General features: G+C 39.1%; 1 protein-coding gene across 4 annotated transcripts in view; it reads left to right on the top strand.

Annotated features, from left to right (window-relative positions):
- myocd (myocardin) overlaps positions 1–25,000 on the top strand; it is a 52,626-nt gene that overhangs the window by 19,947 nt on the left and 7,679 nt on the right. For 2 of the 4 annotated variants that reach the window (XM_054754165.1, XM_054754183.1), the window contains 8 exons: positions 15,183–15,364; positions 17,378–17,482; positions 17,555–17,862; positions 20,162–20,318; positions 20,393–20,902; positions 22,193–22,687; positions 23,748–23,891; positions 24,576–24,633. In XM_054754165.1, coding sequence (XP_054610140.1) covers positions 15,183–15,364; positions 17,378–17,482; positions 17,555–17,862; positions 20,162–20,318; positions 20,393–20,902; positions 22,193–22,687; positions 23,748–23,891; positions 24,576–24,633 — 1,959 coding nt within the window. The remainder of the gene's footprint in view (positions 1–15,182; positions 15,365–17,377; positions 17,483–17,554; positions 17,863–20,161; positions 20,319–20,392; positions 20,903–22,192; positions 22,688–23,747; positions 23,892–24,575; positions 24,634–25,000) is intronic. The other 2 variants (XM_054754174.1, XM_054754194.1) reach the window with 2 other exon arrangements.

The raw sequence follows: 25,000 nt of genomic DNA, 5'->3' as shown, positions 1-25,000 counted from the left end.
GCAGTAATGCTTTGCAGCCATCTTGTTGAGCGTTGACTGCCAGCACATTAAAGGCCACACGTGTCACGTAATGTTGAATTATTTGCAGCATCGGTCTATCTGGCACGCTGCAGGTCTTGCCCATTCTTCATATTTACTGTCTCGACAACTCAGGCATCCAGTGTAGGATTTAACACTTTTGCTTAGTTTAGTGATTACCAGGGGCGTAGCACCAAATTCTAGACCCCCGTACTTAAATAAGATCTCCCACCCCTGCCGTCCCCCATACAAAAACACTCAGTTTAAGTAGTAATAGTAGTAAGTAGTAGTTTAAGGTCTTTGAGCTACCGAGACGGCGTCAACATTCAAACACTATGTTGTCACCTAATGATAGCAATTTGGCAAAGTTTAGCGACTAGCGTTAGCGGTCGTTGAATGCATAGCCTATCGCAGGGTTGTCAACGGCTGTTTTTTTTATTGTGCCTTGGCACATTCAAAACATATTATTTAACAAGAACACTAAAAAAACAAACAAAACAAAAGCAAAGATGGAAACATAAACAGTAATTTTACAAGAATGAAGTCAAAATATCAAGAGGAAAAAGAAGTCATTTTAGTAGCATAAAGTTGAAATATTAAAGGAAAGGTTTAAAAGCTGAAATACGGGAAACTAAACAACGAATAAAGCTGTAATTTTTAGAAAGTGCGGGTGGAGAAAAAGTTAATGAGAATAAAGTCAAAGTATGATGGAAATAAAATCTTAATTATAAAATGAAAATTTTACAAGTCCAAATATTAAGAGAAAAAAGTTGTAATTTTACGAGAATAAACTCCCAATATTATGAGGAAAAATGTATGTAATTTTAGTAGCATAGAGTTAAAATATTTAAAAATATATATGACAGATTTTTTTAAAGTCGCAAAATTGTCAGGAACAAAATAAAGCTGAAATTTAGTTGGAAATAGTTTGGGTAAATGTTTTGGAAAAGATTTTGAGAATAAAGTCATGGTATTAGCAAAATAAATATTTGAAAAATTTAAAAACAGCAAAAAAATTCCACATTTTCCTTGACAGCATTCCCATTGAAAATGAATGGACTCAACCGACCACATTTTCCCAACCATTTTCAAAGCATTCATCTCATTCAGGACATTTAGATGAACATTTTTCCGCATTGTCAAAATTGCTAATGTGGGATCAATAAAGTACATACAATACAATACAATACAATTCCACATTTTCCAAGCAAAAATTGCCTTTGATCTTAAGAATTTGTACTACAATACTTGCACATTTCTCAAACAATTCAAACCAGTCCAACATCAAAACATTTCGACTGTCCATTAAAGATTATTCTTACTATCATTCAGGGTCTCTCTCCCAAATTTTCCCAGAATCCCACATTTTCCTGACCAGAAATTTCCATTGAAATGGTACTTTTCCACATTTCCGGTCCATTCAAACCATTCCAGCATGAGAAATTTGTCACAGTCCATAAATATTTCCTCATAATAGATGCAAGTTTGGCATAAATCTTCCACATTTGATCTCAACCACTGTTTTATCTTGTTTCGGATAGAAACACAAACGGAATCATTCATGCTGAATGCGCCGTACGCGCCTCTTAGTTTACGTTTGACAAATCCAGTCAAAACGTTGGCTTTAAAGTGTGTGTCGTGTGTTTGAATTCAGCAGGAGACTGTTTGAAATGGTGATGGACAGCTTCAAACTCGCTGGATCGTGTTACGTTCTGCCTTTGTGTGCTGGCGCTGCCATTGTACAACAGCTTGGTTGCACAATTTTAAACATTGTTGGAACTCTGTGATGTTAAATCAGGCCAGTCAGAGACAGCAGGGGTGTTTAGGATGGCAGTACAGACTCCTGCTACACTTGAGTTATAAACACACGATGATGTCAGCATTGATGGTGGGCAGCAAACAGCTTTTCAACGTGACAACTTACCCTTGAAGAAGGTACAGCGCTGGCAGAGCTGGATGGCGTGTGGATGGTGCATATCCATAGATATGTTTCCATTTTCAACATGTTGATCACATCATTTTCCATTTGGGGAGTCACTGGCCACATCACCATTTCCCATTCATCCACAGTTGCCCAAAAAGACTCAGTTTTCTTCCCTAAATCAAACAGGACAGCCTTAGCATGTCTGACACGATAGAGTGAAAAAAATCCTCCTCCCATCCCGTGTGGAAGTGGTAAGTTTTGGGCTTCTTATGTTTAGAAGAAATACATTTGAGGATAGCTGGTTAGCTCTCGAGTCCCTTCAGCGTAAGAATTGCACAATGTGATGTAAACAATGAATATTAGGAGTGTAAAGGTCTCGATCGGGTCTGGAACCAATTAACCGCTATGAATGAGGGACGACAGTAATATACAATCGCACAAATAAATAAATAAATAAATAAATAAATAAAATGTATATATAGATAGATAGATATAGATATATATAGAGATATATGTATATATATGTGCTGAATGTATTGAATATATAAAATATAATATAAATATTTTTTCATTTATATTATTAATGCTATTTTTTATGTTTATTATATTATATTTATGTGTTATATATCATAAACTATTTTTTAAAAATGTTGATTATTTTGTTAATACATTTTTATATATTTTTATTATAAATGAATTACTAATAAAATTAGACTTTGTGTATATTATACAGGTATGTGAATTATATGTGTATATTATATCATATGACTCCATGTACAATTATTTAGAAATATGTATGTACGAATTTCAACTTAATACAAATAATATAAATTAATAATGTTGTGTATATATAATATATAATATATTTTCTTGTTCAGTTTTATCAATTTTAATATATTTTAATTATATGATTTATATTAATTTTATTTAAAAAGTTAAATTTTTATTATTTTAAAAAAATTAGACTTTTATTATATTGATTATAAATGAACTATTAATAAAATTGGACTTTTTTATACTATATGTATTAATATATTTGTACATTATACTGTACGTCACGCTGTACAATTACTTAAAAATGTGTATTTAAGTATTTCAACATAATACATAGAATGGCAATAAATAATATATTATATATAATATATACTGTATTATATATAATATATTTTGTCCCTTGTTTGATCAGTTTTAATAAATGTTGTGTGTGTACATTTTTTTTCAGAAATTGCATTTTTATTGTTTTTAAAATAAGTATTTCATTTGTTTTCATTCATTCATTGTTAATTAAATGAAACCTTTTTTTGGCTCGTGCATGTATATCATATGTGTATGATGTATGTCCAGACTTTGGGCCACCTTGTATATAATACTGCCAAGTGAGTGAATACATTGTCCGCATCATAAATAAATTAAGTATACTGCCATTATTTTTTACTTTAAGTATCAAGAAAATTCAAGTGTCATTTTTAAAACATGAGGACTAAAACTACTCGGCAAGTGAATATGCCTGACGTAAAATGAGGAGGGTACAGGAAGGTGCTTTGATGCATTACATTCGAGGGGTCCAAACTGTTTATACTGAAGGCCACATACAGAATAATTGAAGGGTGTGGCGGCCACTTTGATATTCTTCACATTTGAACTCATTAAACATACTAAAATACATCTAATTATCATTTAAATCACATTTCTGAGGGCTTTAACGTACTCAAAATGCTACAAATTTTGTGAGCGTGTGTTTCCTGGCAAATATGCACATGTTTTAGAGGTCCTGGTTGTGAGTTTTTGCTCCATTTAAGTGCTTGTGGTTTGAATTGTCTTCTGTTTTCCTCCAATTGGCTGCGTTGAGCTTTTAGCCGGTGTTCCTCCGGTTGTGTGGATGTATTGTACGTGTATATTGATACAAGCGCTGCATAGCCGTTCCAACACAAATGACACCATGCTGCATTTTTGGCAGATAGAGATACTTTTACCTGAGCTGTCCAGGCACAAACGTCAATAACTTCCATCTGCGTTCGACACTCAATCCATGCTTTCCCCTCAGATATGACTTATCAAAAACTGGACTCCAATTGAGTTTGACCAAATAAGTGCTGTAGCTCATACTCGCAGTCAAGATAATCAAACTGATTAGCTGTGCTCGCCTCAGTCCAGGGTAATTGCTCCTGCGAGCGCTACCGGGAGACCGCAGGCCGGCGGGCCAGGCAGGTTAGTCCCGGGCGTGATTATTTGTACTGGATTTAGCCGAGGGAGATTGTGGTAGGTGGAAAATCTCACCTGCTGCAGCCCTTTAATTACAGCCAGTTCATTTATTTTTCTAGCAAGTCGACGTGTCTGGCTGTACTCTGAGTACTTGGACAGATGATGGCTGACGGAAGATAAGAGCAGAGAAAAGCCAAGAGGTCTTTACGTTAGGTTTGGATGCATTTCACGCTCATTTAACAATGAAAAATACGAAAAGCAGCATACAGTCCTGTGAAAAAGTGTTTGCCCCTTCCTGATTTCTTATTTTTTTGCATGTTTGTCACACTTAAATGTTTCAGATCATCAAACAGATGTAAATCTTAGTCAATGACAACACAACTGAAGACAAAATGCAGTTTTAAAATGAAACTTGTTATTATTAAGGGAGAAAAGAAAATCCAAACCTACATGGCCCTGTGTGAAAAAGTGATTGCCCCCTAAACCTAATAACTGGTTGGGCCCCCCTTAGCAGCAACAACTGCAATCAAGCGTTTGTGATAACTTGCAATGAGTCTCTTACAGCGCTGTGGAGGAATTTTGGCCCACTCATCTTTGCAGAATTGTTGTCATTCAGCCACATTGGAGGGTTTTCCAGCATGAAGCGCCTTTTTAAGGTCATGCCACAGCATCTCAATAGAATTCAGGTCAGGACTTTGACTAGGCCACTCCAAAGTCTTCATTTTGTTTTTCTTCAGCCATTCAGAGGTGGACTTGCTGGTGTGTTTTGGATCATTGTCCTGCTGCAGAACCCAAGTTGGTTTCAGCTTGAGGTCACCAACAGATGGCCGGACATTCTCCTTCAGGATTTTTTGGTAGACAGCAGAATTCATGGTTCCATTTATCACAGCAAGTCTTCCAGGTCCTGAAGCAGCAAAACAGCCCCAGACCATCACACTACCACCACCACATTTTACTGTTGGTATGATGTTCTTTTTCTGAAATGCTGCATTACTTTTATGCCAGATGTAATGGGACACACACCTTCCAAAAATGTCAACTTTTGTCTCGTCAGACCACAGAGTATTTTCCCAAAGGTCTTGGGGATCATCAAGATGTTTTCTGGCAAAATTGAGACAAGCTTTAAATGTTCTTTTTGTTCAGCAGTGGTTTTGGTCTTGGAACTCTGCCATGCAGGCCATTTTTGCCCAGTGTCTTTCTTATGGTGGAGTCATGAACACTGACCTTAACTGAGGCAAGTGAGGCCTGCAGTTCTTTGGATGTTGTTGTGGGGTCTTTTGTGACCTCTTGGGTGAGTTGTCGCTGCGCCCTTAATAATGAAAAGTTTCATTTGAAAACTGCATTTTGTTTCCAATTGTGTTGTTGTTGACTAATATTTAAGTTTGTTTGATGATCTGAAACATTTAAGTGGAATAAACATGCAAAAAAATAAGTAATCAGGAAGGGGGAAAACACTTTTTCGCACCGCTGTACATGTCCCCTTCATTAGCATACAGTAGATTAGATTTAATCCAAGACAGTATTTGTCAATTGACACAAATATATTCCCATGATTTTATCCATCAGACATACTGTGTGTATAATAATGATATCATTTTAAAACTCAGCGGTCCAGGGTAGGATTTTCCGCTTTTGCTTACGTTTCTGTTTTTCCTAATTCAACCTCACATGTGACTTTGCACTTATTTTTCATTTTGACTTAGTGCGGGGGTGTCCAAACTTTTTCCAGCGAGGGCCACATGCTGAAATATGAAAGGATGCAAGGGCTACTTTGATATTTTGCTAGCCATAATTACTGTATATATTTCAAGAAAAAAAGTGCATCTAATCTTTGTGATATATGTGAAAAATAATATTATTAGCATGAACTTTTTTTCCAAATATTTCAACGTTTTTCTTAAAAATTCTTTGTCATTTTTCTTTCCATAATATTATGACTTTCTTGCCATAATATTTCTTTTAATATTTTTAATTAATATTTTGACTTTATTCTGATAAAATGATTGCTGTTTTTTTTCCTATTTCAACTGTTGTTTTTTTTAATTTTCCAACTATTTCAACTTTCTTCTTGTGAATTTTCTTCTCGTAATTATGACTTTATTCCCATAATATTTTGACTTTTTCCACAGCCTAATTTTTACATAATATTTTCTCATAATATTATGACTTTTAAAATAAAACATCTTTTTTCTTTAATGTTTCAACTTTATGCGACTAAAATGACATTATTTTTCCTCATAATATTACAACGCCATTCTCCTAAAATTATGACTTTTTGTCATTCAATTTCAACTTTTTTCTCTTCATATTTTGACTTTATTCTTGTAAAATTACTGCAGAATTTCCTATTTTTGCTTTTGGAATGTGCCACAAGCCACTAAAAAAAACACAGCTGCGGGCCACAAATGCCTTCCGCATCAAACTTTGGACACACCTGATCAAGTGCGTTAACCCATTGGGTCTAAAGTCGCCCAAAACCTAAAATAAATACAGGTGTCCCTTGTTTATTGTGAAGTACAAGAATATTTATGTAGTTAGATCATCGAAAACCTGTTTAAGACCTTCTCAGTATGTTTTTTTAGCATTATTAGAGCCATTAGACATGAAATAACACTCCTGACACCTAGTGGCCACTGTACTAGAATACTACTGCAATGGCATAGTTAACATTCACACAGGAGGTGCTGTCAGCCACAACTCACGCCAGTCACTGGCGCTCTCCATACAGCTAACCATGCTAACACTCAGCAACTCTACAGTAGCTCGCTGATGTCACAGACGTCACTTCCCAGGTGTGCACACAACGTCACAGATATTACACTCCGTGTAGCATCTTCTAAATGCCTTAGATTTGTATTTTCGTTCATTTAGTTATACTAATGATTGAAAATGCTTAATTTGAGCCAAGAATACGTACATTTTGCTTATATATGCATATGATTTGACTAATAATAGGCCTTATTCAACCACGAAACAGTGATCATTTATGAATTAATTACTTTTTGAAAAATCGTGCTAGAGTGACGGGGCGATGTTTGAACCGCGATGTAGCGAGGGATGACTGTATTATGAAAAAAATTTATAAAATACAGTTTTAAACCCAGAATGGACACTCGTTTATTTTCATTCTTCCGGGACTGTGGCACTCATAAAAAGTGGCACTGTGAAATGCCACTATGAGACAAAGTTATTGGCCAAACAGACCCATTCACATCTAAACTGAGGTCACTGAAAATAAGTAATCTCAGATCCCAATACGAACAATCCACTGGAATCCTGACCCGTTCATTCCCTGCCCAACAGCTGCTAATGAACGTCTGGGCAGATTCTCAGTCATCCAGGTCGTAGAAATCCGCAAAAGGTTTGAATCAAGGCAACTGGACTCTTCTTGTTGGTTGGAGACGTTTCACATTTAATCCAAAAGGCTTCTTCAGTTCTAAATTTTGGGTGTGGCGTTCCCTTGTGTATATGTCCCCTGGTCATGGTCACCACAGGTTATTGTTGTGGCCCGTGAACGACCTGGCTGGTGGCAAAGCAACTCGTTAGTGGCCATTGTTCCCATAAGAACGTGACTAATCTTTAGGGGGAGAGACGTCAGGACATGATTGTAAGCAGACGATAGGTGATGACGTAAACATCCTCCTCTGTTCAGAGAGGGCCTTTTAAGTTTGACGTAGATGGCTTCTTTCACACCTCTGTCATACCAGCGATCCTCTCTTTCCAAAATCTGGAAATGAACAGCTGACTCTGGGCTTGAAGAAACCGCCCTCCTATGCTGTGCCATACGTTTGTGTAGAGGGTGTTTGGTTTCACCAGTGTAGACGTCGTTGCTGTCCTCCCTGCATTGCACTGCATAAACAACTTCGCTAGGTTTGCTTTTTGCGATTTTGTGCTTTGGGTGAACCAGGTTTTGTCTGAGGGTGTTGGTGGGTTTGCCAACCTTCCCTCTTCTTCTGAGTTTCTCTGACAGACCAGACACACAAGGTGTCACCGCACTTCGCCCCGTTTCCTGCCTGAGGCGTGGGTGTAGCGGCCCTCCATCTCCTGACGGATTCGACAAAGAATATCCACAGTTTGTGATGTGTGTCTGCTCCTTCAGTCTTCTGTTGTCAGTGGTTGGGATCTTCTCCGCTCTGCCCTTGAGTGTCCTGATGACCCCGAGATTGTGTTCTGGTGGGTGATGGTAGTGGTTTCTGCTCGCACCTCCCGGGTGAAGCGGATGTTGCTGTCGACGGAGTTGATGTGTTCGGTAAATGAATCTACTGAATCTCCATACCTGAAAAAGTGGCTTCGCTTGGTTCCTCTAAAGGTGTCCAATGCTTTCCTTTCCACTTCTTCCATGGACAAGTTGGCCACAAGGGGGGAAACTGGTGAGGGAAAGTTGAAGCAACTCGCATATCTGGTCTCGGGTGAGGTTGGTTCTGTCCTGTAGACCGGAGTCTTCTTCCAGTCGTTCCCTGACCGCATCGGTGGTGGGGATGCATGTGAACAGCAAAGTGACGTCCAATGATACCATAGTCTCAGGTTCCGGACCTTGTTTGCGATTTGGATTTGTTAGATATTTGGCAATGTTTTAGGTGGGAGAGTTAATGCTGCTGACAATCGATCGGTCTGAGTGGGACTCCTTTCTTCTGAATTTTTGGAGTCCGTAGATGCAAGGTGTACAGATGGTAGTTCATACGGTGATCTAATCCTCCTTTCTTTTCTAGTTTCTGAAGGCATTCAACGATCTTATTCTTGTACCCTCTGGTGGGGTCCCTCTTGAGCCTCTCATATTTTTTTGTCGTTGTCCAACAACAACAACCCATGATGACCATCCCCAGGGACATATAAAGACGGGAACTCCACACCTAAAATTTAGAATTTTTGGATTAAAGGTGAAACATCTTCAACCGACAAGAAAAGTCCAGTTGCCTCGATTCAACCTTTGTTCCCTCAGACTGTTCCCATCCAGGATTAAAATCCTGGCAGTCAGATGCAGATGTTCACACAACTCCAAGGCTTCTTCCGTGTATTAAATTAGATTTTAGTTGAGTACCCCTTCTGTGAAGGCCTTTCAGAGGCATTGCTCCACATCAGCTGTCCACATGGTGGCAGGGTTTAGTTACTTTTTATCTGATTAAAAATAACAACCTTCGGAGAAAGATGCTGTTCATTGGACAGCAACAATACAATATTTTTTCCCTGTTCTTAAGGAAGAAAATGATTGTAAAAAATAATAATAATAATAATAATAAATTGAAAACTTTAATCAAATAGTTAATTATTTCAAACATGTTCAAATTATATTTTTTTATTTACATTCTTTTAATAGATTTTTTTTATTAATAAAGATTGCACAAATAGAGTGTATTGCAATTAATGCAATTAATAATGGCTTAGTGGTTAGCATGCTGGCCACACAGTCAGGAGATGTGGAAGATCTCCATTTGGGCATCTCCGTGGGGGTTTTCTCCGGGTACTCCAGCTTCCTCCCGCATTCCAAAAACATGCATGTTAGGTTAATTTGAGACTCTAAAATAATATGGGGGTTGAAATAGTTTAAATATTTGGAAAGAGCAAAGAGTGAAGTTGATACTAACAATGCTTGTTCACCTAAGTCACAAAGCTGAGATGCAGTTTTTTCTTGAAATAAATACAGCGGTGTGAAACAGTGTTTGCCCCCTTCCTGATTTCTTCTTTTTTGCACGTTTGTCGGCCAAAAGTTTGGACATAACTTCTCATTCAATGCGTTTTTAGCAGTTGTTGCTGCTAAGGGTGGCCCAACCAGTTATTAGCTTTAGGGGGCAATCACTTTTTCACACAGGGACATGTAGCTTTGGATCTTTTTCTCCCTTCATTATAAAAATGTTCATTTAAAAACTGCATTTTGTGTTCAGTTGTGCTGTCATTGACTAACATTTACATTGGTTTGATGATCTGAAACACTTAAGTGTGGCAAACATGCAAAAGAATCAGAAATCAGGAAGGGAGCAAACACTTTTTCACACCGCTGTATATAACTTTTTAGCATATCTCCTTTCACTTTTCAATATGTGGCCCTCGCTGGAAAAGGTTTGGCCCCCCCGGTCCAGACGTTAGGGACACCCTTGTGTAATAGGAGTGATTTAAATGAGGAATGATAATTCTGTTGGCCAGATAAAGATGGGGCTGAAATTCATGGTTCAAACCAAGCTGATCTACTTGGATTTCCATCCTTGCTGTTTTTGTTTGACAACGGATGTATTTGGGTACAGGATTAATGGTTGTTTATTGGGGGGGGTTCAAGTGTTTGGGGAGCTCCACTGTATGATTCCAGGAAATGCATCTGGGAGCGTCTTGATTAAGCATAATGCTCCACGCCGCACCTCAGACGGTTTATCTTGTACTTCCTTAGATGTTGTTTGCTGTCTGTATATCATTCCTGACACTGTTATGGGACCGTTATGTGTGTTTACTATGGTGCTTTGTGGTTCTGTTTGCTTGTTTGCATCCAGTATACATGTTGCGCAAAGAAACATGCAGTCAGCTGGTTTACACGACCTCTGCAGAAGGATGCAACTGCTTTACTGGGATGAGCAGCAGCTGTATTTAGGCCCACCCTCTTTCTTCCGAAGTGTTTTTGCAAGCACGTGTGCGGGCTCACCGCTGTGTATGTTTGTACCTATCTCCTTGCTTTAACGGGCCCGCATGGCTCCGTCCAGCAAGCCACCTACAAAGCTTTCTGACAGGACCAGGCTGCTGCTCTCCTGCAGCATTAACCCCTCCCTATCTCTGTCAGCATCAGCATCATTCTCCCAACCTGTCATGCTCATGCTTTGTTTGCTTTAGACTTGCTTAACAAGTTACATTAAGGAACATGGCACCATCACACACTTCATCATGTCCGGAAAGGAGCAGGAAGAAGCTGAGTTTATACTCCTTCTATGTGTCAACTTACATGTATCAACTTCAGTCTTTTTTGTCCCATTTTTGGTGTTTTTGTTGTTGTTGTTGCATTTTCCAAATATGTCCACTTTCTCCTAGTTTATTTTCTTCTCATAATTATGACTTTATTCCTGTAATTTGATGACATTTTCCCCCAAGCTCATTATTCCTCATAATATTAAAAGTTGATTCTCATATTTTGACTTTATTCTTGTAAAATTACAGTCGTGTTTTCCATTTCTGCTGTTGTTTTTTTTTGTTTTGTTTTCATTAACCAACCATTCAACTTTCTTCTTGTTTTTTTTTTATAATTATGACTTTATTCCCAAAATATTTTGACTTTATTCTCGAAACATCACAGCGTTTCCTGCAAAAATATCAACGTTCTCTGTTCTTTTGTTTGTTTCTCCTAATGTTCCAACTTTATGCTGCTAAAATGATATTATTTTTCCTCATAATATTACAAACGAGTTCATTCTGGTAAATCTGTCTTGTTAGATTACAACGTTTTTCTCTTCATATTTTGACTTTATTCTTGAAAGTTACTGTTGATTTTGACTGATGCTTTTTTTTTTTTTTTAGTTTTCTTGTTAAATTGTATTTTTAGAATGTGCCGCGGGCCAATAAGCAAACAGCCACGGGCCACAAATGGCACCCGGACCGCACTTTGGACGCCCCTGATGCCATCAAATACAGCGCAGGTGTCAAATTCAAGGCCAGATTCGGGCACCAAAAAGGCACTTTAACATTATTTGTATTATTTTTGTTTGTTTTATATATTTATACTATAATTCATAGAAATAATAGTAATAGAGTTTTTGCTCTATTTAAAAAGAATTATACAACATTTCCATCTTGTTTCATTTCTTACTTGGCACCTTGGCTTCTGATTTCAACGGAAGTAAGTCAATAAATGTAAGTAGATAATCAGATGCGTAATAGTAATAATATCATTAATATGGTTTCACAGCGCCAGGCGGCCCCCTGGGGGCAACCGCAACTGCGATGTGGCCCAGTTTGACGCCCCTGAAATAGAGGCACGTTTCATGAAGAGTCCATGTATCGTACTTGACTTTATGGGGCATTGTGTGTGTGTGTGTGTGTGTGTGTGTGTGTGTGTGTGTGTGTGTGTGTGTTTCCGGAGGTCAATGGGTTTCATGAGTCGGGTGCTATGATTGAAACCAGGGATCTGTCCTTGGCTGTCACGCGTTTGGATGCAAAAAGCCATTCTTATATCTCCACAAACACACACAAACACACACACACACACACACACACACCAATCTACACCACCTCTCTCAGATAGCCGCTCTCAGTCGCTCCAATCACAGCTGAGGCTGTTATCAGCCCGGCCAATCGGGACGTAGAGCGGCTGTGTCGGTGTTTGAGCAGCAGCGTAACACGTCCATGCCGAGTGTGGTCGCAGGTGTCAGTGAGACGTGCAAGTCACGGGTCGCACATTTTACAAACTACATTCAGTCGGTTAATCTTAGGCCACTACTTGATTTTTATTTATTTATTTTGTTGTTATTTTGACAGTAAAGCAGTGAATAGTATTTTTAATATATATTTATCTCATATGTAATGTATGTTTTTTTTATTAGATTTTAACATTTTTAATGTATTTAATTGTAATCATTTTTAAAATGATTAATTACATTTTAAAAATTAAACTTGTATGTACAATGTATGTACACTGCAGTATATTATACTTTAAGGCAGTCGAGCAATGACCGTTGCCAACTTTTCAGTAAGAAGAGTAGCTATTGGCTGTCCTAGAAGTCACTTGATGACATCATCGTGTATTTGCATATAATTTGCATGGGATGCTGTAAAATGCTGTAGGAAAAAAGACAAAAAAAAGTGAGCAAAAACACCTTAATTGCATTTAGAATTAGAAATAAACTTGATTCTTGGTTTGTTCATTTAAAACTGGCCATCATTTCATCAAAATAAAATAAAACTTCAATATTTGATCTCGGCCAGCGCCTCTCAAAGTTCTCCCATGACAAAACTTTTTAAAATGAGCACAACTGAACAGCGAATAACACAATACGCTGTGTTTATCCTATGGCTCCCACTAACATGACTCAGTGCGGTTCGTGAGTAGCACACTCTTCTGGTCAATATATGTAATAGCAACTGGTTTAACGATGACTTACATTTACCTCGAGAATTGTAAGATAAGTCACTTCATTTAGTAGCAATAGACTAACAATACAATATTAACACCCACTCTTTTCGTTTTATCTACTGACGATTAAGCAACATTTGCATTTTAGATCTCGCTGTGTAAAACAGGGCGAGCTCCACCCCCACGGCGTGCGCATGCGTGATTCATTTGTACTGAGAGCACCACGTCGTGCTCTCAGTGTGCCGCGGAAGCTGACTGTACACTGCCGGCCTGTGACTGCCACTGTTGCTCAGCGGGAACACAACATGCAGAATACGTGCTTTCACTTTTGAGTCCCCAAATACCGGAAAACTCCCCAATGGCGCCAGAAAATGTCACTAGATTTGTCATTAGCCGCTTTTGAGAAAATATGTCGTCAAGGGGAGTTGGAGTGTTGCCAGGTGTAGGGACAAAATCATCAAGCTGGCTGTGCGCAAAGCCTGCTGCTAATAAAATAACGTAAAAAAGATGTACAGGCCAGCGACATTTATCGGTGTACGTCTACTTTTTATTTAGCAAAGTTAATAAAATAACATATCTGAGACATGTGAGCAATGTTTGTGACTTAAACTTGCGTATAATCTGAATGACTGACATGTCATTTCAAACTTATAACAGAAGTTTCAAGCTGGCCAATAGGTTTATCAGAAATGTCACAGGAAGTCACAGGAAGATGTTTCTGGTGGAAATCATTTCAGCGCAACACCAAACAATGCACCAACGTAAAAAGCGGTCATTCAAGTGTCTGCCATTTGCGGCCTGTGGATTTTTTTATTGGGCCTCAGCACATTCAAAAAATCTTTTTTAAAAATGTAAAAAAAAAATAATTTAAAAACAGTAGCAAAAATAGAAAAATCAGCAGTTATTTTACAAGAATGAAGTCAAAATATAAAAAAGAAGCTGTCATCTAATTTGTAATTTTACAAAAATAACATAATCATCCATCCACCATCCATCGCGGGTATGCTGGAGCCTATCCCAGCTAGCTTTGGGCGAGAGGCGGGTTACACCCTGGACTGGTCACCAGCCAATGCCAGGGCACCATTTAGAGTCGCCAATTAACCTAACATGCATGTTTTTGGAATGTGGGAGGAAACGGGAGTACCCGGAGAAAACCCAGAAAACAACGAATAAAGTTGGAATTTTTGGAAAATTACTTAATTTCGATAAATTAGGTGAAAAGGTCATAATTCCAAGAGGAAAGTTGAAATAGTCGGAAAATATCTTTTTTAAAAAACAGCAGAAATGGAAAAAAACGGCTGTCATTTTACAAGAATAAAGTCAAAATATTATGGGAATAAAGTCATAATTATGAGGAGAACATTTTCAAAAAGAAAAAATACCCCGCCCAACAAAAACAAACAGCAGAAATGGAATAATAATAATAAACTTACGAGAATAAAGTGCAAATATTAAGAGGAAAAAAGGATTCTAACAAGAAAAAAGAAAGTCTTAATTTTATGAGAATAGACTTTGAAATTAAACTTTTAATACTATGAGACAAAATAATGTAATTTTAGTATTTAGAGTTGAAAAAAGAAAAAATATTTTAAAAATATTACAACTCACTTACAACTCTCATAATGTTATGAGAAATTAGTTGTCATTTTGGAATTAAGTTCAAACATTACGGAAATAAATTCATAATGTTACAAATATTATTAAGAAGTTGAAATATTGTAAAATTGGTCGAAAAACAACAGTAAAAATTGAAAAAAAGAACAAAGAGTGAAGTTGATTCGAATAATAGGCTTCCTGTTGCGTCATGGGTACAGTGATGGTGACTCTGCTATAAATATAACAAGAAAGACAAAGACACTCAGCACTTTTGTTTAACGGAAGAAGCAAACAAATTCTCAACATCCATCTTTGTGTGTTGACACCCCGTTTGTGTTGGGTCGCCAACTTTTTTTTTGTCTTTAGGTGATGTCGAAGCTAACGTGCCATCTTTTTTGGCAGTAAACCATGGCAAGTTCCCCAAGCAAGAGGACTCTTACGCATTTGAGGAGGACAGCAGCAGTGAGAGTTTGTCTCCAGATCAGCACCACAGTGATGAGTCTCAGGGTTCCGCCTGCCCTTCATCCGAGGTCGTCGGCAGCGCCGCCTCCTCCTCCTCACCTGGACCTGCCGGCACACAGCAGGTATACGCACCCTGGTACAGTCCTTAAAGCCCAATAAGCAAAATATACTACAATAATAACACACACATGCAGTATACACACAGTAATATACATTATACCAAAAAAGTTTCATTTTAGTTACATATTTATTTATTTCATAAACACTAAATTAAACTATTGTTTTTTTGAAAATTACAATTTAAAAATTAAAAAATTGACATTTCGTTTTTTTCATTGAGTGTGGCTGCTAAAATAACCCACCATGGGGCCAAAGAAAGTTGCAATTAGAAGAATATATAAAAAAATATTTTAAAAAATAAATGAACAATATACTAGTAAATTAAATTAACGTATCAATTTTGATATCCGTGTATTGTATGTAATGATGCTCCAGTCAGGATTTTATGCTGCCAATTCCGATACCGATCATCCATGCGTGAAATCGGTCAGTACCGATACCGATCACATAAATTAACTGTAATTTATTTATGATGAGTGCTATTGGCCAGGGGTGCCACATGAGGGGGAAAAGTATAGTCACCTTTACACGCCTATTACACATTATAGTAGACATAATGAGATAAAATAAGATATGTAAGACATGGAAAACATATTTACAACCTTCTAAATACAGTTTTTAACATTCTCAGAGCCCTCTAGACATGAAATAACACCCTTATAGTCACCCTTACCCTCCTATTACCCAATATAGTAGACATAATAAGAGAAAATAAGACATATAACACATAGAAAACATATTTACAAAATTCTAAATACACTTTTTTACATAATCATATCCCTCTAGACATGAAATAACATCCCTATAATCACCTTTACACTCGTATTACCCAATATAGTAGACATAATAAGAGAAAATAAGACATGGAAAACATATTTACAACCTTCTAAATACAGTTTTTAACATTATTGGAGTCCTCTAGACATGAAATAACGCCCCTATAGTCACCTTTACACTCGTATTACACAATATAGTCGACATAATAACACAAAATAAGACATATAAGAGATAGAAAACATATTTACAACCTTCTAAATACAGTTTTAACATTATCAGAGCCCTCTAGACATGAAATAACACCCCATAGTCACCTTTACACTCTTATTAGCCACTATAGTAGCTATAATCAAGCCATTTGAGACATAAATAAAGCTTGTGCTCGTGTGTGTTCCCTAGCGAGCTGAGTGAGCGGTGGACAGAAAGTGATGTCAGGGGTTCAGTGTTGAGTTTCATCTTGGCATGGGCTATGGCCGCAACAGTAATCAAAGTTCGGGGTTATTGTGAGATAATTCAAAGCTGCAAAAAAAGGCTGTTGTTCCTGCGATCAAGTCTGACGTTTGTGTGTCTCACTGAACATTAGCGTAACATTACTGACACCTAGTGACCAGTGTAGAATACTACATCTCCTCAGCGTCTTTGACTGTGTCTTCTGAATGCCTCTTTATGCCTTTGTATTTCAGTTCATTTTGCCATTTTTATGCTTAGAAATGCTTAATTTAAGCAAAAATACATACTTAAATATGCATACTTTTACTAATAACAGGTCATATTCAACCATGAAATAGGTGATGTATGAAATAATGTTATTGAAAAACCGTGATGGCAGTGGAATTCAAAGCACCAAGTGGCGAGGGACGATATTACATACATTATATGTCCAGACTTTAGGGACACCCGGTATTAAAACCTTGACTGTTGCGCCCCTCTGTGGCGGTACAGTGAACTACACCAAGGTGAAGGTTGCAGGTTTTAGACATATTCGAGACATTCGGTGGGAAAAATAAAACATACCTAGCATATGAGACAGATGTTTTAATTGTACATGTAAGAGTTTGCTTGCTGGTTGGTAAGGGGTCAAATACTTATTTCACTCAATCAAATGCAAATTCATTTAGAACCTTTATTTCATGTTTTTTTCACATTTTTTCCACACCTGGACTGTTTATATGCTTGTAAGGTGGGTAAAATGAATGAATGAAAATGAAATGCTTATTTTCCCCACTATATGTGAACAGGAGGGCACGACCAGAGACCCACCTGACCAAAGCCAGGATGAAGGACTGTCTGGAGCTAGCAACAACCAGGCTACTCCCCCAATACCTGTTCCTGCTGTTGTCAAGGTTCGCATACGGCTGAGTTGTGTTGTCATGTTTGAAAGCGTATGCCAATACTGTGCACGTGCTTTACCACAGGCCAAGACATCGGACAAGAGCCGCCATAAGAAGCCCAAAGATGTGAAGCCTAAAGTGAAGAAGCTTAAATACCACCAGTATATCCCCCCAGACCAAAAGGCCGATAAGTCGCCCCCACCGATGGACTCGGCTTATGCTCGACTCCTCCAGCAGCAGCAGCTCTTCCTGCAGCTGCAGATCCTCAGCCAGCAGAAACACGCTCACACTCATTCACAGTCGCAGCAGCACACGGCGCCCATGCAGGGCCAGGCGCAGCAGCGACAACCGGCCTTCAGTTACCAGCCTCACCCGCAAGCACACATGCACAAGTAAGTCACAATGCTAACTTATAACAATCAAGGACAGCTTCTAAGAGCTGAACTCCACTATTGCATAACACGACTCTTACAAAAGCAATATACAAAAGCAATATAAGAGCGCAGGAAATGTCTCTCTCAGTCTCTCTCTCTCCCTATATATATATATATATATACTGTACACACAGTATATGCAGTGGTGTGAAAAAGTGTTTGCCCCCTTCCTGATTTATTTTTTTGCACGTTTGTCGCACTTAATGACAACACAACTGAACACAAAATACAGTTTTTAAATCCATCCATTCATTTTCTATGCCGCTAATCCTCACTAGGGTCGTGGGTATGCCTGGGAGCCTATCCCAGCTGACTTCAGGCGAGAGGCGGGGTACACTCTGGACTGGTCGCCAACCAATCACAGGGCAAATATAGACAAACAACCATTCACACATAACTTAACTGGTTTGTCACACCTGAGTTCTAGTGGAAAATGTTATAAAGCCATTTGTAACGCTTTGGGATTCCAGCAAACCACAGTTAGAGCCATTATCCACAAATGGCAAAAACATGGAACAGTGGTGAACCTTCCCAGGAGTGGCCGGCCAACCAAAATTACCGCAAGAGCACAGCGACGACTCATCCAAGAGGTCGCAAAAGACCCCACAATAACATCCAAAGAACCGCAGGCCTCACTTGCCTCAGTTAAGGTCAGTGTTCATGACTCCACCATAAGAAAGACACTGGGCAAAAACGGCCTTCATGGCAGAGTTCCAAGACCAAAACCACTGCTGAACAAAAAGAACATTAAGGCTTGTCTCAATTTTGCCAGAAAACATCTTGATGATCCCCAAGACCTTTGGGAAAATACGCTGTGGTGTGACGAGACTAAAGTTACATTTTTTGGAAAGTGTGTGTCCCATTACATCTGGGAGTAAAAGTAATGCTACAAAAAGGAAATCATACCAATAGTAAAATATGGTGGTGGTAGTGTGATGGTCTGGGGCTGTTTTGCTGCTTCAGGACCTGGAAGACTTGCTGTGATAAATGGAACCATGAATTCTGCTGTCTACCAAAAAATCCTGAAGGAGAATGTCCGGCCATCTGTTGGTGACCTCAAGCTGAAACCAACTTGGGTTCTGCAGCAGGACAATGATCCAAAACACACCAGCAAGTCCACCTCTGAATGGCTGAAGAAAAACAAAATGGAGACTTTGGAGTGGCCTAGTCAAAGTCCTGACCTGAATCCTATTGAGATGCTGTGGCATGATCTTAAAAAGGAAAACCCTCCAATGTGGCTGAATGACAACAATTCTGCAAAGATGAGTGGGCCAAAATTCCTCCACAGCGCTGTAAGAGACTCATTGCAAGTTATCACAAACGCTTGATTGCAGTTGTTGCTGCTAAGGGTGGCCCAACCAGTTATTAGGTTTAGGGGGCAATCACTTTTTCACACAGGGACATGTAGGTTTGGACTGCAACTTAAGATACGTGGTGTCTTTGACCACAACCAGTGAGGGTTCCTGAAAACACGGTTAAAGTGTGATTGAAATGTTCTGCTATTAAAAAGACTAGTCTTAGAGAAATAGATTTTCAGACATGTGTGCTATCATTTAGCTTGATTTAAATTTTCAGTTCCTTTTTCGAGCATTGACATTGTGTCATTTATCTTTCTGTACATAAAATACAGCAAAAATTGACATATTTCACACATAGTGGCAAATGGTGATTAATCATGATCAATTAATTTGTGAACTGATTAATTTTATAAATGTTTTAAATCAGTTGACAGCCCTTGTAAAAACAATTACAACAAATTGACCAAACAATTAATAGGGTGTCTTAAAATGAAAATATCACTATCATATGAAGGAGTGTTGGCGGCACAATGAAAAAAAACTGAGATTTTGAGAATAACGTCATAAATTTACAAGAATAAATTTACGACTTTTTTTTTTGTAAATTTACAACTTTTTTTCTCCTGAATTTAAGACTTTTTTTCCTGTCAATTTACAACTTTATTCTCGAAATCTCAGTCACACTATCGGGCTTTTAGCTTTACTGTAAAATAGCTACGGAAATCCTGATGGAACAAATTTGTCGCCATAGCAACAATGCTAATAAGACACAATTTTTTGTTCAATATTTTCAATGAATATAAGTTCTTTGCTTCCATTCAAAGTACATTATTTGGCACACAAAAAAGCATGCCAGGAATCAAGAATACATTTACCATGAACGATGTCACATTCAGGAATATTACAAATCATTTTCTGCATTGCTGTTGTTGAGTAATGTGCTAATTCCTCCATTCCAGAGGCGCCACTGAGCAGCTGCCAGCTTGTGCCCCCAACTGTCCATCCAACCCAGGAGACAGCAACCCGTCCTCACCGGTCAAAACGTCATATCCCACCCAAAACAACATCTCACCCGTCAAACCCGGACCCCTGCCACCCAACCTGGATGACCTTAAAGTAGGTGCTTGGTTTATTCCCGTGGTGTCAGCCTGCCCTTTCTAGTTGACTAAGTCAGTGTGCTACTTTGTAAGGTGTCTGAGCTCAGGCAGCATCTTCGTATTCGCGGCTTGCCGGTTTCCGGCACCAAGACGGCTCTCATCGAGCGACTCCGCCCCTTCAAGGATTCCAGTGATGGATCCTCCCCATCGGGCTCCTCCGATATCACCACAGTGACCTTCCCCGTCACTCCAGTGGGGTCGCTGTCCTCTTACCAGTCTCCATCCTCCTCCAGTACCCTGTCCCAGGGAGGCTATTACCCTTATCCCAGCACCTCCTCCACTCCACCAATCTCACCAGCGTCCTCTGAGCTCTCTCTCAGCGGCTCACTACCTGACAGCTTCAGCGACGTCCCCATGTCCTCTCCATCACAGTTCGCCCTGCAGCAGCCGTCCCCTGGCCGACTCAGTATGGGCGATGGGCTGGGAGGTGGTGGACCGCGGATAGGGGAGGGTGGCATGGAAGCAGAGAAAGATAAAATGTTGGTAGAAAAGCAGAAGGTGATTGAAGAGCTGACATGGAAGCTGCACCAGGAGCAAAGACAGGTGAGTGGTATCAAGTCCAGAAGAGCACTCAGTATACGTGTGTCCCTATACCATCCCTAGACAACAGAAACCCTCCAGGGCAGGGCTGTCCAAAGTGTGGCTCAGGGGCCATTTGTGGCCCACAGCTGGGGGGTTTTTGGCCTGCGGCACATTCTAAAGGTACAATTGAACAAAAACAAGTAAAAATATTGAAAAGTAAGTAGTAACTTTACAAGAATAAAGTCAAAATATTAAGAGAACAAAAGTTGTAATCTAATGAAGAATAAAGTCAAAATATAAAGACAAAAAAAGTATTATTCTAACAAAAAAAGTCACAATTTTAAGACAATAAACTCATTTTAGTAGTAGTTGAAATATTGAAGAAAAAAATATGTTTTTTGTCGTAATATTATGAGAAACATACAAAACAAAATGAAGTTGTCATTTTTGGAAAATTAGGTTGGGAAAGAAGTTTATTATGGGAATAAAGTCAAAATATTGTGAGAGGACAATTTACGAAGATTATTTATGAAGGAAGTTGAAATATTTCGAAAAAAAAGGAAAAAACTGCTGTAATTTACAAGAATAAAGTCAAAATATGACGAGACAAAAGTTGCATTCTAACGAGAAAAAAGTCCCACTTTTACAAGAATAAGCCTGTCGTATTATAAGGAAAAATAATGTAATGTAAATGTAAATAATAATAACAATATAAAATAAAGTAGTAGTTGAAATTTAAAGAAAAAACTACAGTATGTTGTTTTTTTAAGCCGCAATAATAATAATAATAATAATGGATTCGATTTTATAGAGCTTTTCAAGGTACCCAAAGCGCTTTACAATGACGCCAACCCATCCATTCACTCCTCAGTCGCACACTGGTGGTGGTAACCTACATCTGTAGCCACAGCTGCCCTGTGGTGGACTGACGGAAACGTGGCTGCCAATATGCGCCACTGGAGGGAAGGTGGGTAAAGCGTCTTGCCCGGGGACACAACGACAGTGAGCGGAGGGAGCGGGGTTCAAACCGCCAACCTTCTGGTGTCTGGGCGACCCGCTCTACCTCCAGAGCCACTGCCGTCCTAAGTTGTAATATAATGAGAAACATACAAAACGAAATAAAGTCATCATTTTTGGAAAATTGGGTTGGCGAAAAACTTATAATATTACATGAAGTCAAAATATTCAGAGAAGATGATACTTACAAAAACTTTACATAAAAACTGCAAAGGTCTACGTCAACAACAGTGTGAGTGAATATGTCTCAATGCGTATTGCTGAAATGCCTGTGCTTGTGATCATGCTTGCTAGGTTGAAGAGCTAAAGATGCAGCTTCACAAGAGAAAGCGCTGCTACGGAGCCACTCCGGGCACCGTGGCCCCATCTCAGTCCCACAATCCCTCCATGCACCATCAGACCATGATGGGCCAGCATTCCTTTGAGGTGAACATTAAACAAGAACCCATGTCGCTCTCATCTAGCTGCCCGCTTTCCTCTCCCAAACACATCAAGAGCTCTCCAGGAAACTGCATGGAGGACATGGCACACTGCAACACCATGCTCTCCAGTATGGGGGGCCACTGTGGGCCACAGTGTATGGACTCTGCCCCGTCCTCTGGCAGCCCGTCCGCCATGACTGCTTTCCTTAGTCCGCAGGGCTCACCCCAAGACTCCCCTATCGGAAAGCCTTCCGGAAGCCCTCAGCCTTCGTCTCCTAACAACGCCTACATGCTGTCACCTCTCGTGGGGAGGGACGGCTGCGGTCATCCAGATTCCCACTGCAGCACCAGAGCATGCAACATGCAGGTATGATGCATTTAGGAACCAGACTACTTTTATATTAAATTTCAGGATGAAGCTAAAATGCAGCATAACCTTTTACAGGTGACCTTTATTTGACCTTCTTCCAACTTGTCAGTGCACATGCAACTGTTCAATGTTTCGCTACTTTTTGCACGACTTGTTGTTCTCTGAGGAGCTGAATGACAAAATTCCCAAAAGGTGACCCTCTCGTCCGGTCTCTCTGTATCTCCGTTGCAACTTGCTGATGACACTCTAAGCTCAGTGGCCACTTCCCTCTGAGAACATCCTGTCCGAAGCCTCCCGATGGCGAGGCCCTGTTGATCAGTTGCTAGCTGGGATTATTGGCATAAAAATAGGATCGTATGTCCATACAGTTACAGTAAGCCCTTGTTTATCACGATGAATTGCTGCCAGACCCGAGTGTGATAAATGAATTTCCGTGATATGTGAATCAATGTTATGAATATTTTCCTAGTTAGAGCATAGAAACCCTGTTTATGACTTTTTTTTTACATTATTAGACCCCTGTAGACATGAAATAACACCATTATAGTCACCTTTACACTCCTATTCTTTCTTTACATCACATTGCTCAGGCTACGGGATCACTCCAGGGACACAAGAGCTGAGCTAACCGAGCTAACTAGTTAGCCTCCCCAATTTACTTATTCCAAACTTAAGAAAGTGTTTCAAACGGAGTGGGGAAGGAGGGCAAAGAAGACAAAAACTTACCACTTCCACACAGAATGAGAGGAGAAGCTTTATTTCACTCAATCTCAGCCATGGCTTGTCAGCTCGGCTCTGTTGACTCAGTCGCCAGTATTCTAACGTCATGTCTCATAACATGACTGATGCCTAGTGACCACAATACTACATATAACTCGTCTTTCAATATTTTTGGAATAATAATAATAGGCCATAGCGAGGGATTACTGTATTTACTTTTTGATGTTACATAAACAAGCACTGGAATTGTAGAATGGCTTCCCCAATCTCAATCTGTGTTATTCTGGAAGTAGTACTGCATTCCAAATGACTAAAAATATCCTGTCTTTCATTCCAGGTACCTCATAAGAGTGCGCAGCCCGTCAACTGCTCCTATCCTTCTGAGCAAAGAGGCGTTCAGGGGCTCTATTACAACACAGCTGATTATGGCCTCACTCAGAATGGCTTAGTCAAACCTGGCAACCTGAATATTCAACCAAAGGTAAACAATTAGGGGTGCACGATAATTGTCGGGCCGATATGAGGGAATTATGACGTCGTACGATAAATCCGATGACATTAAAAATAGTTTTTAAAAAAATGCTCCAATGAGGCGAGATTACCCGTACTTTGCGGGGTGAACAAATCAAGCGCTCCTGTTTTCTCCTGCCTGTGACGTTAACAGCCTGGTTTGCCAGGGACCTCCGTGGCGTCACACCGGCTCCTCGGAGCGTGTGTCCGAATACAGTGCACCTTGCTGGGCCACGCCAGGTGGCTGCTCCTGCTCTATACTGTGGTTCTCCTGATAGTAGTGATGTGGTCGTAGTAATGTCCTGATATTTGATTAGGACAAATCAACAGGTACAGTTGGTCAAATCCAACTTTGCTTGAGCCTCCAGTTGTGCACAAACTACAGGTAAATCTAAATAAATTTTTAAAAGTACATGTTAAAAAAGTTATCGGTTATCAGTATCATATTGGTCTTGAGAAGCACAACGTTATCGGGATTGTTTTGACAAAAAAGATATCGTGCAACTCTATAAACAATATATTGTTTCTTCTGTTTAGTCACTTCTTGGTATGTTGGCCAGAAGAAGACTATCAAGACGAGCATCAAAGAAGAGAGCGTTTACTTTTTCTGTATTTGTTTCTTACATTATTTCCATACAATGTTTCTTTTTTACAGCAGCTGACCAGAAGTCAGCAGATGGATGAGCTTTTGGATGTTCTCATCGAGAGTGGAGGTAAGATGAAAACTTAATGGCAGATACAAAATGATTCAATCCCGCTTGTGAGTTACGTTCATTTGCAAAATGTACAAATTCGCAACGAGGCCTGTCGCGATAACAAATTTTGCTGCTCGATAATTGTGCTACAAATCATCGTCGATAATCGATATTATCGATAAAAAAAATGTAAAAGATTTTTTTCATTAATTGTCATGAGAGGTGTACTGCACATTTGAACCACTAGATGGTACTCAAGTATGGTGTACCTGTGTGAGACATGAGTTGACACAGAAGTTGTCTGTATGTGTGTTTTTACAATGTAGCCAGCGATTCATTGTCACCATTTTAGAAACTGTCCGGATAGCATCACACAGCGTCAAAG

This window comes from Dunckerocampus dactyliophorus, chromosome 2, assembly GCF_027744805.1.
Source record: "Dunckerocampus dactyliophorus isolate RoL2022-P2 chromosome 2, RoL_Ddac_1.1, whole genome shotgun sequence".
Taxonomy (NCBI): Eukaryota; Metazoa; Chordata; class Actinopteri; order Syngnathiformes; family Syngnathidae; genus Dunckerocampus; species Dunckerocampus dactyliophorus.
The sequence above is the reverse complement of the archived record's forward strand: the minus strand, read 5'-3'. Positions and strand labels throughout refer to the sequence as shown.